This window comes from Cupressus sempervirens, chromosome 2, assembly GCF_028749045.1.
Source record: "Cupressus sempervirens isolate cs-2001-9-10 chromosome 2, ASM2874904v1, whole genome shotgun sequence".
Taxonomy (NCBI): domain Eukaryota; kingdom Viridiplantae; phylum Streptophyta; class Pinopsida; order Cupressales; family Cupressaceae; genus Cupressus; species Cupressus sempervirens.
The window spans coordinates 642862381-642878259 of NC_143119.1; the positions used below are offsets into that span (position 1 = coordinate 642862381).

Below are 15879 nucleotides of genomic sequence, written 5' to 3' on the forward strand. Positions count from 1 at the left end.
TCTTGCCCGAAAACTAGTATAAAAGGAGACTTGGGGGCTTCATTTTAACATCGCATCATCATCAAGCATTCACAAATCATCAAGCACTCAAGGGATTCTGGAGATCAAGGCGTTCAAGCAAGAAAGAAAGTTTTCTTCAAGCATTCAAGGATCTTTTGTTTGCATTTTCTCTTCAAGATCTAGTATATTGTTGGTCATCGAGGGAGGAAATCTACATTGAGGCATTCTTCATCTTCATTGATATACACTTACATCCATGGCTCCATGATGTGGTTACAATAGATCCATTGCAATTGTGGAGACATCCTACATCCTTCATCCAAAATTCAAGATCTACAACATACAACATAACAAGTCCTTATTGAAAAGGGTTTCCACAAGCAAGGCGAATACTAACATTTATCTTGTTTACTTCACATAGATTTACATTCACATTTCAAAGTTGATTCCTCAATATAAGGCTTGACAAAGGCAAGCCCTCCCCTACCAAAACCCCAAAACCAAGTTTTTATGTGTGTAGGAGCGGGATATCAATTCGGCGCATGCGGATCTGGAAATTAATCCCAAGAGTTTTTCTAAGAAGTTGGTTCATCTCTGTTACAATGCCCCTAGTACATGTCAACCTCATGGAAATGTGACCTTCCAGGTTGACCTAGACCCTTTTGTCCTCTTTTCATTTGGGAATCTATAGTCAGATATTCAAAAACATGCTCGGATCCACGATTTTCAGAGCTAAAATACATCTACATATTTCAAGGTGAGTCTTTTACATTTTATTTTATTACATATCTTTATCCTAGATCTATATCTTAATTGAGCTGATTGCGTACACTTAGCATCTAGATCTACATTATTTAATCAATTAGTTCAATTTTGCATACGCATTATCCTACAAGGACCTAAGAATGTATTTCCTTATATTGTATTCTTTCCTACAATTCAAATTCAGTATTGGCACCCTTTCTCTTTTGGGCCTTGCTAATTAATCTAATTTGGATTTAAAAAGGGAACATATTTGGAGATTCCCTCTTTTCCTCACATACATATTTCAATGGCTTAGTGGAGTAAAGTGGAGGCCTACATCCCATTAAAACACTTCCATTTTACCACTAAACACCAACTTTTGTGGAGCACAATATAAAATTCATTTTTAAATTTAAACTCCATTTAAGCTCGAAAATAGACCATTAAAATAATGATAATTTGACATGCAAGGTCCCTATTATATGTGCTCATGATTTAAACTTTTCAATCCCACTTCGAAAAACTAAGCTGCATATGAAAATATTTTACTTAAACATTAGCAGCCTCAGTAGAATAATTAAAAACAAGCCATCAACGCACCCATTTTACAGAAACTATCAAAACGCATCAAAAAAAGAATCTGACTGTGCTGGAGTGATCTCAACGATGCAAAATGAGAAATGAAGCCAACCAGCTGACATACTATAAATTATGCATGCTCTGCAAGATTCTTGGACACACCACAAGTCAGAAATCACTTCTAAAAGATGCATTTGAGTTTCCCAAACCGAGTTCACTATATCATCGAATAGTTCCTCTGATAACGTTGACACACCTCCAAAAGGTCAGTGCCAACTGCAATGCAAGAGAACCCGGAAATGGGGACATTACATATTGTTCAACTTAAATGATCTCCTAAGGATTTTCACTTTCCCCGAGTCATACTCCACCTAATTCAAGGGTGTCTAAGAATTTTACCACTAAAACAATTAGCCCTAGCCCTATAAAATAATAAAAGTAATCTCATATATTTGAAAATGTACTTGTATTAGATTGTTTCAAAAAATATTTACCTATGTTTCCCATGTATGAATTAAAGAAGTGGCATACAGATATAGGCTATTCAATTTAAAGAAAAACAATTTGTAACACAACAATTAAACTTAAATAATAAAAGATGCTACAGATAAAACAGTTCAACTTCGCTATCTGTGTAAACTATATCTATGAATACCTGAACAAGGAAAGCCATGTCAACCACCAATGTTGTCACAACACCACAAACTATACCCAGTACTCCATTGGCAACTGTTGACGAACCTATGTCAACATCTACCTGTGTTTGTAGGTATTTAAATCAGATAATATCATAATAATGCACTCATTAAGAATAAAATTGCATTATTTTAAAACTGGAAAGTATCAAGAATTGCAAAAGTTATAAACCAAAATGAAAAGAATTTGACACCTCCAGGTACTTCTGTCCACGGTAATAATTACAATCAACTGCCTTGCCCAAAATACAAGGAGTGCTTCCAACACTCTGTCTAACAATCCAAGAACCCTGCAAGTAACAAATTGACTTATAAGGCAATTAAGATAAAACTTCAACCACCTAGAAACATCAATGTTTCATGCTCAAATAAAGCCTGGCACATGGCCATCTCATGGGGGTGGAAAAAACCTTTGGAACACAGGGAATAAGTTTCAGCCTGCTATTCCGAAATTCATCATCACCATCTACAAAACGCTGCAAAAGTGATCCCTGCACGAGCTCTTTGACTACAAAATAAAAGACCATGCTATAATGTGTTGATCCTGGCACCTATAACAACCACCACATGTATTAATATTTCTCATACAAGGTAGGGAAGACATAGCACGAGCATTCCCCTTCAGAGCAGAACACGGACTAATAACGTAAGACATATGCTAACATACTTGAAGGTTGATAACAAGAGTGAACAATCCCTTTTCTGCAGCAACCTGAAACAGAAAGATGATCAGTGGTAAGTAATGAGCACAAAAATCACCGTTCTAGAAAAGTTCTTTGAAAGTGCATCATTATGCATATTTCCCACCATAGCCTATACAAAATCCGTAAATTTCTTTCAAAAGAAAAATATCTAACATATGTGGAGTTTGAATCTCTACCACTTGCTGTATCTTGGAAAAACTCAACAGATAACATAGTCCATTAGTAAGTTTGGATTTGTATCTTGGCAAAGTAATGAGCACAAAAATCACCGTTCTAGAAAAGTTCTTTGAAAGTGCATCATTATACATATTTCCTACCATAGCCTATACAAAATCCGTAATTTCCTTTCAAAAGAAAAATATCAAATATATGTGGAGTTTGAATCTCTAGCACTTACTGTATCTTGGAAAAATTGAACAGATAACATAGTCCAGTAATGAACACAAAAATCACCGTTCTAGAAAAGTTCTTTGAAAGTGCATCATTATGCATATTTCCTACCATAGCCTATACAAAATCCATAACTTTCTTTCAAAAGAAAAATATCTAATATATGTGGAGTTTGAATCTCTAGCACTTACTGTATCTTGGAAAAACTCAACAGATAACATAGTCCAATATTCTTTCAAAAGAAAAATATCTAATATATGTGGAGTGTGAATCTCTAGCACTTACTGGATCTTGGAATAACTCAACAGATAACATAGTCCAAAGAAAGTTACGGATTTTGTATAGGCTATGGTAGGAAATATGCATAATGATGTACTTTCAAAGAACTTTTCTAGAACGGTGATTTTTGTGCTCATTACTTACCACTGATGATCTTTCTGTTTCCGGTTTATATATATATATAGTATAAAATATAAAATAAAAGACGAAGTTAATATTAATATTAGTAAATTATATAACTAATCTCATTATTAACTAAATATATAATTACTTTTAGAAATGACTATAACTAATAACAAGGTACTATATCTCTTACATTCCTAGCACTTGATGCTAATGAACGTCTAAAGCAAAAAACTAAAGAAAAAGACAGGTACGAAAAAATATTTAGGTGCCAAACATTATTTTTTGGAGTACTATTTACATGAGAAACAAATGAAGTTGTCAGATTCTGTCCCAGATATCTGCTACCTTCCTTCTCTGTGAGGAAGGATGCAAGGTTGGCCAGTGTGAATGATGAAATGAAGAACTACTATAATGTATGCCACTACTAAGGTTGATAAGGGAAGACACCAAGCCAATGAAACTTTAAAAAATGGAATTCATTGTAGTAACAATACACTCTTAAATAGAGTTTACAAGTAAAAAAGAAAAGTTGTCTAAACAAAGATAACGTTTAAAAATAGAACTGATTATGATAACTATAAAATAAAGCCTAAAATGATCATTTACTAAGGTTCTAGAATAATGAGCTAAATATAACAAGAACCTAGAATACTAAAAATATTCTAATACCCTCCCTTAATGGTCATTCTATCAGCTACCCTACAAAAGTCTAAAAATGTCTAGTGGGCATAAACTCCCTAGATCTACACAATGTCAATGACCAAGGGCCACCAGGAAAAAACGGAGAAGGATGTCTCTTTCTTCAAAATGGTCTGAAAAAAGAGACGAGCCTAACACAAACTCTGCCAAACACAAACTCTACCACTAAGATGATTTTGCCACTAACCCTACCAAAATCTTCAAAACCCCTAGCCAAAAATCATTCAAAAAATGTCCAACCTAATGTTTGACAACAAAATTGTCCTTCCCTGAAACCAGAAACAATTTTTGAGGAGAAAATTTGACCAGATCCAAACACGATTTTTGAGTTGAAAACCCAATCAAAACCAAACACAATTTTTGAGGTGAAAATTCAATCAAAACCAAACATGATTTTGGAGGTGAAAATTTGATCAAAACCAAGCACAGTTTTTGAAGTGAAAAACAATCAAAACCAGCAATAGAATTAGGACACGGGTCAAAGAATACAAATCTTCATTTTTGAGGAAAGAGGGTAAAATCCACCAGAATTTTATTTTACAGAAAAAAATTGAAAACCCACCGCATAATTTTTGAGGAAAAAATTATGGAACCCCAGCATAGATTTCATTAAAGGAAAAATTTATGAAAAGCTATTAGAGAAGAATTCTTGTGGCAAAACACAAGACTTCGTGTGGTAAACAGCATGTGTAAGCAACATTCAAGTACATGCAACCTTCAAAATTAGAGACTTTCTCAAAACTGGAAATCATCTGATAAAAACTCATGACCAGGCAAGTGATATTGAGCAAAAATCTTCAAGGACGAACCATAAAATTTTCATAAAATACCTCCAACAATTTTTATTTAAGAAAATCAATAAACAAATTTCTAGGAAAAAAATTCCAGATCAGAAGAGGCTCGAAATTTTCTTTAAAAAATCGCCAAATATTGTGGAATCCCATCAACCCTCTAATACCATGAAACTTAAAAAATGGAATTGATTGTATTAACAATACACTCTTAAATAGAGTTTACAGATGCTACAAAAAGCGTGAAGTAAAAAGAAAAGTTGTTTGAACAAAGATGTCTAAAAATAAAACGGATTAAGATAACTAAAAATGAAGCCTAAATGTGTCATGTCCCCTAATTTGGGTAATATAAGTAAATTATTATGAATAAATAAATATATTATTTCTTAAATGTTATAATATATTAAAAGGAATATTGTTATATTATTAATGGTATAATATATTATTAAAGGATAAATAATAATATATTATTGATATAATAATACGTTACTAAGGTAATGAGGTAATATTAAAGGTCAAATCATTATTAATAAATAAAATAATAATAATAATAATGTTATTATCATACAATATGATATTACATTATAATTATAATATGATAATAGTATTAAGATATAATAAATAAAAGATTGATAATATTAGTAAGGTAATCAAGATTCATGGGTATCAATCGTACTCATAATAATAACAATAATGTTATTAATAAATTATGTACACTATTATTAAATGAATATTGAATATATAAATATTATTAGTAGGCCATCAAGCATTATTATATAATATTGATAAAATATTATTATAATGATAGTATAAAAATATATGAATAAATGATTAATGATATTATATTATGGAATGGACATGTTCAAGGATAATATTATAATTAAATATTGTTAATAAAGAAAGTAAAGACTCTATAGATATATAATATTATCATTACAATAGTATATAATTATTTATCATATTGTGAGTGTCTAAAACATATATATAAATATATGCATCGTTGGTCAAGGACAATGAGGTTATCATTGCAAAGAAGTGCTTGTTAAAATAAATAATAATGAGAAGGCCAACGATAAAGACATCATCCAATTGGCAATCATGAAGACATTAAGATTGGCTAGTCGAGATTAAGATTATTCAAGATTAGTATAATATGAATAAAAAGATTTCTATAAATAAACAACCAGCAAGCATGATTTATATTATTATTTAAAAACTGTAACTATTCTGATCAACATTACTATTGAATGGAATGATTCAAGAAACAATTATTATCATGGATCATTTAAGAAAGGGTGTGAATGAAGTGAAGCGACTTGTTAATAAATCCTTTTGTTATGCTCAAAGAGGTAGAACTTGCACATTATGAGGAGATGCAATGATGGAGAGACATAAGACACGCCTTTTAAAATGCAACCCTTCTCATTGTATTAGGTATAAGATGGAGTTTGATTCATTTAGGGAGGGGGAATAAAAGGATGCTTTATCTCTTATTGGTATCCATTATCAGCCTTTTGGCATACTCCAGTGGCATCGTTCAAAGCTAATAATCAGAGACTGCATCGTTATTGTTGCAAGAATATCCAATTCTGAAATAGCAACGAATATATACAATTACACAAGTCTTCAGCCTTGGAAATTGCAGGTCACCCTGGGAACCGAAAATATAGAATGAAATTAAATCTATTAAGATCTGACTGGAGACAGGGATGTATGGAGGCCTTTACTTGAAATTTGACATGACACAAGCCATGAGTTGAACAGCGACTACAGACTGCGTTTGAAATTAATTTGTAGTATAGTCAGTATTGGCTTTGTTGCTTTGGCCTTGTTTTACATTGTGAAAGGCAAGGAGTTGTTTCCCCGTCACATAACCTTTGAGAACACGAAGGGATAAGAGAAGCATCAACACAAAGTATTGCCTTAAAGAATAGCGATCAAGCAAAACTAACATACATCCATGAATATCTGTCTATAGTCAATACCCGCACATGTAAGAAAGAAAGAATCAGAGAAAAGATGGCAAAAAAATAAATGACTTAAAAAAGGGTCATTACAAAATGACCATTAACTAAGGTTCTAGAATAACGAGCTAAACATAGCAAGAACCTAGGATACTAAAAATATTCTAATTGCTAAATGATCATAATATATCTAAACTTGTTATGTCAGAAGAGAACATAGTCATTCCATATCATATGCAAAGAAAGCATTTCAATTTGAAATGTTGTAAAGACAATATCACAAACCTAATAAATATAATTAATCCTATCATCATTTTGACAGCCAACTCCTTTCTGAAGGTCCACCTCCACCTCCCATCTGCATTTTGGACTGGACCTTCATGGTGTTGGTTCCCATCATCAGCTATATGTTTTTTTAAACATTGGTGGGCCCCTTCCCTAACATGACATTTTTAATTGTGCCTGGGACACTGATAATGTGGTATATGATTTACATGCTTTATGTTAACAACCTATACTCATAATTGTGTTGGCATGATCATGTTGATGTGCAACAAGTTTGGATGAGATATTTGGTTGGATCATCATTCATATGTTGTCATTGTTGGCAACCAGATGATTTAGAGGTTTTAGATCAGTCATACCAGTGATCATATTGACCAGGCAAGTAGATTGGTTTACTATGCAATGTACCAGGCAATTACAGTAAATTGGATGCACGGTAAATAGTTTGAAGAACTATGATGAATGTCTTTCAAGATATATCTACTGGCAGCATGTTAAGTGATGTGTGAAAGAATATTTACCATGTAGTCACAGGAGGCGTAGTTTTGATGAGGTTTAAAAATCACTGTGTGAAGAACAGCTAATTGGCAGAAGTATACTTGTATAAATTGATAAACCGGTAAAGAGTACGATGTTGGTTGAAAAGTCAAAGTGGTTAGGTATGTTTGGGCCAATATCAAGCCACAAAATTCAAGTTGTTTGCGCTTGCTCATGAAATTCAAATTGCTTTTGAAGCCGACTAAGGCTAACGCATTTAAGGTTACTCCACTGCCTTAAGAACAATATAAATATGATTGAAAGATTCAAAGCACAAAATTCAAGTTGTTTGCGCTTGCTCATGAAATTCAAATTGCTTTTAAAGCCGACTAAGGCTAAGGCTTATAAGGTTACTCCACTGCCTTAAGAACAATATAAATATGATTGAAAAATCAATTTGCAGTAAGTGAGAATGCAATTTCTGATATTGTGGATGTAGTTGAGTGTGTCAAAAGAAATCTAGAGAAGAGCAATGATCAAGAGCACAAAGGATCTGTCATGCATTGAGTGCAATTTTCAGATTAACCACGTGTTGTTTTTAACAGGTTGACAAAGGAAATCCTCTAATAAGGTCACTCTTAAACAAATGTGCAGGAACCTAACAAATTTTAAAATAAAATCCTCTAACCAGGTGACTCTCAAAAGGAGTTTGAAAATCCCTTAACCGTATATATCCTAATAGATCTTTTGTAAAGCTACTAAGAGCTTAACACCCTAAACCGGTAGCATGTAATGCTCCTAATAGAGCAACTTATTACTACAGTAGTGAGATATTGGGGGAACTAATTCTCACCAAGGTTTTTCCCTCTAACCACATGAAAATAACTTGTGTCAAAGTGTCTGATGTTTGGATGTTTAATTTACTTTGCAGTTATACTGTTGTTTGCTTTGCATGTCATATCTTGTGAAAAGCATCGATGAAAGTATTTAAGGTTTTGATTACACTAATTCACCACCACCTCCACCCCCACCCCAATAGCTCCTAATATTAACAGCTTTTTCAGACATTTATCAAGATTCAGAATGTAGATTTCCTTTAATCCTTACAGTTTTCTAACGCAAGTGAATGTACATTCACGTGCCTTTGACCTAATTTATTCATTCAAAGATTTAAATGAAATTCTTCTTTAACATAGAATACCCAACTCAGCAAGCAAAGAATACATAACGAAAAATTCCTCGAGGGTTAGAAAAGATAATTCTTCTAAGAAATACATGGAAGGATGTGTCTAATAAGCATATAATAATGCAGCTTCAACCAGTGTGATTTGTTGGATAGAAATGGAATAATATTTTAGACTAGTACAAGAAATTTTACCAAAAAATAAGTGGAGTTGGAGATCATTCAAGAAATTCATATGGTATAATTGTTGTTAAAATTTAAACAATGCAGAGTGTGTTGATAATGAGATTTGCATGTCAAATATCACTTCTTTTGTCAAAAATGTGTACCTTGAAAGTTTGAAACCATAGTAACATGAGTACGCATCCCCCCCCCTTTTGCCCCACACATCAAGGAGGAGGACACACCAAGGACTTGGGGACTCTATTCCCCCATCCCCAACGGCGCCATCAGATTCCACCACCTCCGCTGAGGATGGGGGGATGTCTCGGTGTTCACTATTTGTTGATTTGACTATTTATGTTCAATGTTTGATGTTCCAATTCAATGCAATGTTCAAGTATTTACTCTTTTACATTTTTATATCTTATATTGCAATACATCTTTTCATAACTAGCATTTTAAGTACCATATGTATAGTATATACAACTCCTCCAATCTCCCACCACAGTCACTCCGCCGTCCTCAAATTAAGGCACCTCTATCCCCCTATCCCGGAAACTTGTCCCCCCATTCCCTTGTCCACCCATTCCCCAGGGTGGTGTAACTATGTTTGAAACATTTGTGCAAGCCCTCTATCAATGCTAACAAAAGCATTAAAATATATATAGTCTCCATCACCATATTAAAGACTACCAGTAGATACTAAGAAAGAAGGGAGATGACAAAAAGTTATATGCTGAGAATGATTTAATAGGTCAAGCAGCGTGCTAATTATGTGACAATCACTAAACTGCGACTTGGCATCATGCAGGTTGAGAACAATGCATTCAGTTTGCCAGGTTTGATAGAATTTTTTCTGTCAAACAACACAGATGTCATAATTACAGTTCGCATATCCTTCATATTTGCCCAAGTTATTTCCCAGCTAAAGACAACAAAAGCTTCCAGGTGAGCAGAGAAACACAACTTCAAAAAGGTGACTATATGCATCAAAGATAACAGTTACCTAACTAAGAAAGTACATTAAATAACTGCTTTCAAGAGCTGACTTATTAAAGCATATAGTGTGAAAAATATATTTGTTTGGATTTTTTCATCATAGTGATAAATTGTGATATTTTGTATTTTGATCTCTGTACACTGAAGAATAAAAAAGAAACTGTCCATGACTGTGTATTCTAAATTTCTAAGAAAGTTTGTCTTGCTCTATTTTCTTTGAAAAAAGAGCAACAGGTTTTATAATGTCATTGCTACGCATTCTAGTTGTGTTGTATGTGTACTTCAATAGTCTCAAATCTCAATGTGTTCATTTCCCTTGTTCAAAATATCATGATTTTTACTCTACTTCTTTACCATGCGGTAATGATACCAAATACAATTCTGAACTTCTGGTTATTTTAAGCTTTATTCTGTTTTCTAGCTCTCAGAAGAATGCATTCAAAACCTTTTAAAACTTTATTATCTTTTGTCATGGAAAGCACATGTTGTACTAAGATAAATAGAACTTTTTAAATTAGATATCACAAAGCTGTGTGTGTATATATAATTATAAATAGGTGCAGTGAGGCTGCCTCTAAATCAGCAAAAACATAAGCCACACACTGTGCCCTGGAAATGCCTCTAACAAATTTCTAGGACAACATATCATATTCATACAGAGTAAATGGGGTGATCTGCAGAACCCAAAAGCAGGGATTTTGAAAAAAGACACAATCTAACCCACAAATTCCACCAAGAAAATGGTGTAATCCTGTAATCCCAAAAGCACCAAGATTAAGATTATTGTAGAGAGGAGAATGTGTGCCCCAAAATTCCCAGCACATTTAGTTTTCCACTGAACTAAGTTTTAAAAATGTGCTTGGTCCATGAGTTAGCACTTAGTTTAGATTAAGATTACCGCATTCAAATTATGGTGACACCCGACTCATCAGTGGACTAGCTATGATGTTGCTCACATCATCTATAATGTTGGGAAACCTCGCAATAATTATAAAAGGGTCTAATTTTATTTTACAATCAAATCTTCTACTTTATAAAGTCCCTTTTGTCATCGTTGTCTATAGTTACAAACTTACAACCATGGGTTTTTGAATAACTGGTGTTTTTTCTAGAGAAAAACTTAGGTTTGACACTCCTTGGCCCTAGCACTGAGTATTAGAGTTAAATCTTTCTATTCTTGTTTCTCTCTCTTCTGTAGATTTACCTCTTTTTCTAATGGTCACTCTTCTTGTATGTTTCCATATTCTCTCTATTCGATATGGGAACTTTCTCTTTCTCTTTAGAATGTTTCTATTTCTCTCTCTTTGTTTGTTATAGAACCATTCTTGTGTATAAATGTAAACACAGAGCATTTCTGATCTATGTTTAGTAACACATTCATTATTTTACCATTATATGGCATCAAAGCGATTTTTTTTGAAAAATAATAATTTCATTATTGAAATTTTCTAAGTTATTTTTCGAAATAGTTTTTGAAAATCTTTAATTTCTTTATGAAATTTTAGACTCAAGATTTTCAACATCCTTTGCCTAGGTGTGTTTCAAGAATCTGTTTAAAGGGATACTTTTCTAAAATTCATCTAGGGTTGCTGTATATTTTTTTCCTCTAGGCAGCTTTTCCCCAGCAACTCATGCGTCATTTGCCTTTCCCCTATCCATGTGACAAGCTTTCTCTGAAAAATGACTGGCTTTCTGGCATTTTTGGGCCTACAATTGACTTTTTTTAGCCCATTTTTCTGCAATATCGTGTCCTATTTTTTTTTTTTTTGGGGGGGAGGGGGGGGGGGGGGGGGGGGGGGTGGTGGGGGCGGCATTTTCGACCAGTTTTTCTACACATTTTTGGGAAGCGCGGCGTCTAGGGTTTTTACAACCCTCTGTCACTGACTTCCAGCCAAAACAGTTTTGTTTTCCAAATCTGCCATTTTTTTGGCTTTTCAAAAACGGCTAGGGTTTTTCGAAACTCTCTTTTTTCATTTCATTTTTTAGAACTTTTTGTAGATTCTTGGTGGGTTTTTGCAGATCTCAATCAGGTCAATCTCCATTTTTCTTGGGCGCATCATTTTTCGTTCCTTGATTTTCAAGCCAATGGATTCAGAATCCAATTTAAGATCCTTTTTGAGTTTTTCGAGCTCTCTTCTGGGTGTCCTTTCATTTTTTCTGGGTCTTCTATTAATCTGCCTTAAAGCTTGTGCCTATACAAATATTCACGTTTTTTGCATCAAAAACGTGTTATGGCATCTCTCACCAATTTTCTCTTAGAAGGCAGTCAACGATTCAACGGAAAGAACTACTACTACACCTGGAAGTAAAGAATGATGACGATCTTCGAGTACCATCGCCTTGAGGCACTTGTTCTTGGTACTGTCCTACCACAATCAATGCTACCAAAAACCATTATTGCAGAACATAAAGAGTGGATTCCCTTGCAATTTTTTTGTTTTGAAGTTAGATTGACCATTAAGGGAGGGTATTAGAGTTAAATCTCTCTATTTCTATTTCTCTCTTCCGTATATTTTCTTCTATTTCTAATGGCCACTCTTCTTCTATGTTTCCATATTCTCTCTTTGTTCAATATGGAAACTTTCTCTCTCTTCAAACAGTTTCTACTTCTCTCCCTTTGTTCGTTATAGAAACATTCATTTGTATACTAGTATATATAGATCACTTATGATCTCTGTTTAATAACACATTCATTATTTTACCATAATACTGGGCAGCAATTAAACCTTCTTAAGCACGTCGTAGTCTTGTGTTTTGTTCATTATTTCATGTAACCAATGTTAAAATTAATTGAATATCGGCTCTTTACAATGTTTAATTATGTTAACAAAAATTAAGTGTAGCTAGTGAATACATCACTCTGCAGTCCCCAAAATCTGGAAATACCCACCATCCCAGAAGCTCAGAATCATGGCATTATAATGAACATCCGGCTCCATGAACTCTATTGAATGTTAGAATACTCTACAACAGCTATTGCTATTTCATAAGACAATGACTTTCTGTTGAACAAATGAACACTTATATAAACAAAAGACATGACTGAGAATGCAACTTCCGCTTTGATTGCATTGTGTTTGTAAATTGAATAAATTGCAAATGATTCTAGAATTTATTCCCTTTTTTTAAGTATCATGGAACGGATATTAAACCCAAATATCAGTTACCTGCACTACACCGCCCTTTCGTCTAGAAACATGGTCTATCCGTTTCACATCCTTAAACCAGTCAACTGCAACAAGTTGCATTGAATATTGTCCTGCAGGGACCTGGTTGAACAAGTTTGTGATGTTTCACATTTTAGGAAGCTAAAGGTAGTATACAACAAATGTGACTGTTACTATATTCAATATTGGAATCAAAAGATACAAAATTCAACCTTAGATTTGTTGAAGGCGAAATTCTTGCTTCGGACCCGAAAATTGTTTGCCTCTGGAATAGTCCAGCAGTCACGGCCTGCATCTCTATCATCTCGCCGCAATGTACCACAAAAACATGATAAATCAAGAGCATCAGTTGTTTCTTCCTGTACAGTTTTGGTTACTGCAAACAATGAACAATGAATTAGTATAGCATTATTTGCAAAATATTCAAGCTACAAAAACTTTGTGAAGTATTACCACAATATTAACAAAATACGTGCCTTCACTCAAACTTAATTCTATACCAGTGCTTTTGCTTTCCTTTGTAAGTCTTCTTGAATCCATCTGTCATATTATCAGCATATTCCAAAGTCAAAATTCATATTGAATAGGAAACATTGCATATATGTAATGCATAAATTTACTAAAATAAAATGTTCAGTACCTCTTGATCAAGCGATTGGAAATCTTCATCTTCCTCAGACTCTTCCTCTGGAATTTCACACTCTACAGGCATTGAATCCAAAGGTGAGCTTGACTGAACAAGAGCTTGTTGGCGTTTCCTTCCCTTCTTTGATAATTCCAATTCTGAGCGCATGTTTGTCATCACTTGAATATGTGGCATTGCAAGACTATTATCTCGCTGAGAAAACCATTCACGCAAGCCTGTTCACATGTAGATCTGAACATTACTTAAGAGTTTATATAAAAGAAAATGCTTTGCGTTGGTTAAAAAGAAATAGAATCATGTAAAAGCAATCACAAAATGATCATCCTACACAAATGCAGTAACTTTCCTGTAATAAACAGTCAAACATAGCACATATTCTTATGGTTAAGCAAATATAATCAACTAATCCTAAACCAGAGAAAGCATTAACAAGGGACACTACAACCCAAAAGAGGATACACAAAACAAGAAGAAAGAATAGTCATTCCAAAAAAATAAATAAACAGCTTAATGTAGAAAAAGGGTGGCAAAATGTACTCCTGGATTAACCACAAAACATCACGATCTACTTCTGTAAAATTTGCACAGGAAAGACCAGACTGGTAAAAAACAGTCAACCAAAATGGCTGACCTCCTTGGACAGTGGAAGATATAGCATCCAACACTCTTACCGTGTTTGGATTGTAAATTTAAGAGACAGAATCTCACATTTGTTTTACTAATTGGATTGTTTTGTTATCCAACTATGGCTGCCAATCTATTTCAGCCATAATCAACATCCATGCTCCTAAAAATATTAGTGCAATATTGTTATATTTGGTATAATAGTCATATAAGTAACTTTCTTTTAAGTCAGTCAATTTTTAGCAACGTTTTGTTCTTTAAGTTGTTCCGTAATCCTCAATCATTTCCATTATGGAAAGATCTTGCGCAATCTCTTCTGTAAACACAAAAGAGCATAATTCGCAGACTCCAACTTGCAGAGTACTAAGCCAGCAAAAAGTTTTCAAGTCAACAAGAACTTGGCAAAAACTCAGCAGCTTAAAAACTACTTCAAATTAAAATATGTTAAATGAATGGTCTAAAAGAAAAAACATGTAAAAGTCATATTTTAACCAATGTTTTACCTATGCTCATATGTTTTCCCATGTCTTTTTGTGTCTATAAAATCGTGAGAGTTAAACTTGTGAAAACTCGCCCAGCCAAAAAAGCGAGCACACAGCAACTTGGGGTATAGTTAAAAAACTCGGACTCAGCAATAACTCAGCCAACCCAAAAAAACTGAAAATCTCAGTAAAAATACGGAAATAAATCATGACTTTTATTGAACATTTGAAAATATATTTCTTAAAATATTCTTTAAAAAACACATATACACAAAATGTTATAGAATGCAAATGTGTCTTAGGTACATTTTGTTACTTATAGTGATGGACCATGTAAAAAATTGAAAGTAAAAAATATTATATTGTTAAAAAAAAGACATTAGATTTGCTTATATAGATTTGAATTCTTCAAATATATAAATAATATATTTGATAAATTAACAAATAAATTTAACATTTTTAATAGATTTAAAATATTGTTATAAAATAAAATGATGAAATTTATTATTTATTAAAATTAGTAACAACATATTAATTTTAAAAATTAATATATTTATATTAAATGAGCTAAATTTAAATTATTAAAAAATAAACTATACTATGCCTTTTTATTAAATTATAGTACTTTAAAAACAATTATTATATATTTTATTAAAAATCTTATTTTTTAATTTATAAATGTACAAATAATAATACGTTCTGTTAGTAAACAGTTTTTTCCCAAGATTTCTGACAATTTGAACAAGGGAGAAAATTGAAAACTAACAAATTGAATTCCTATTTATTGATAAGGAATTCTCCGCTTAAGAGATTTACTCGATATTATTCAAGGTGCAGCTAACCTTCATGAAAAGATAATGGTTTTTTCCTCAATCGAGGGAAA

General features: G+C 33.0%; 1 protein-coding gene across 7 annotated transcripts in view; it reads right to left on the reverse strand.

Annotated features, from left to right (window-relative positions):
• The window catches only part of LOC149575014 (protein ENHANCED DISEASE RESISTANCE 2-like), a 162524-nt gene that overhangs the window by 16630 nt on the left and 130015 nt on the right, over positions 1-15879 (reverse strand). For 3 of the 7 annotated variants that reach the window (XM_089814867.1, XM_089814868.1, XM_089814866.1), the window contains 8 exons: positions 13885-14105; positions 13721-13784; positions 13457-13620; positions 13245-13346; positions 2686-2730; positions 2429-2569; positions 2213-2308; positions 1979-2080 (listed from right to left, as the gene is read on the reverse strand). In XM_089814867.1, the coding sequence (XP_089670993.1) occupies positions 1979-2080; positions 2213-2308; positions 2429-2569; positions 2686-2730; positions 13245-13346; positions 13457-13620; positions 13721-13784; positions 13885-14105 (935 nt within the window). The remainder of the gene's footprint in view (positions 1-1978; positions 2081-2212; positions 2309-2428; positions 2570-2685; positions 2731-13244; positions 13347-13456; positions 13621-13720; positions 13785-13884; positions 14106-15879) is intronic. The other 4 variants (XM_089814870.1, XM_089814869.1, XM_089814871.1 and 1 more) reach the window with 2 other exon arrangements.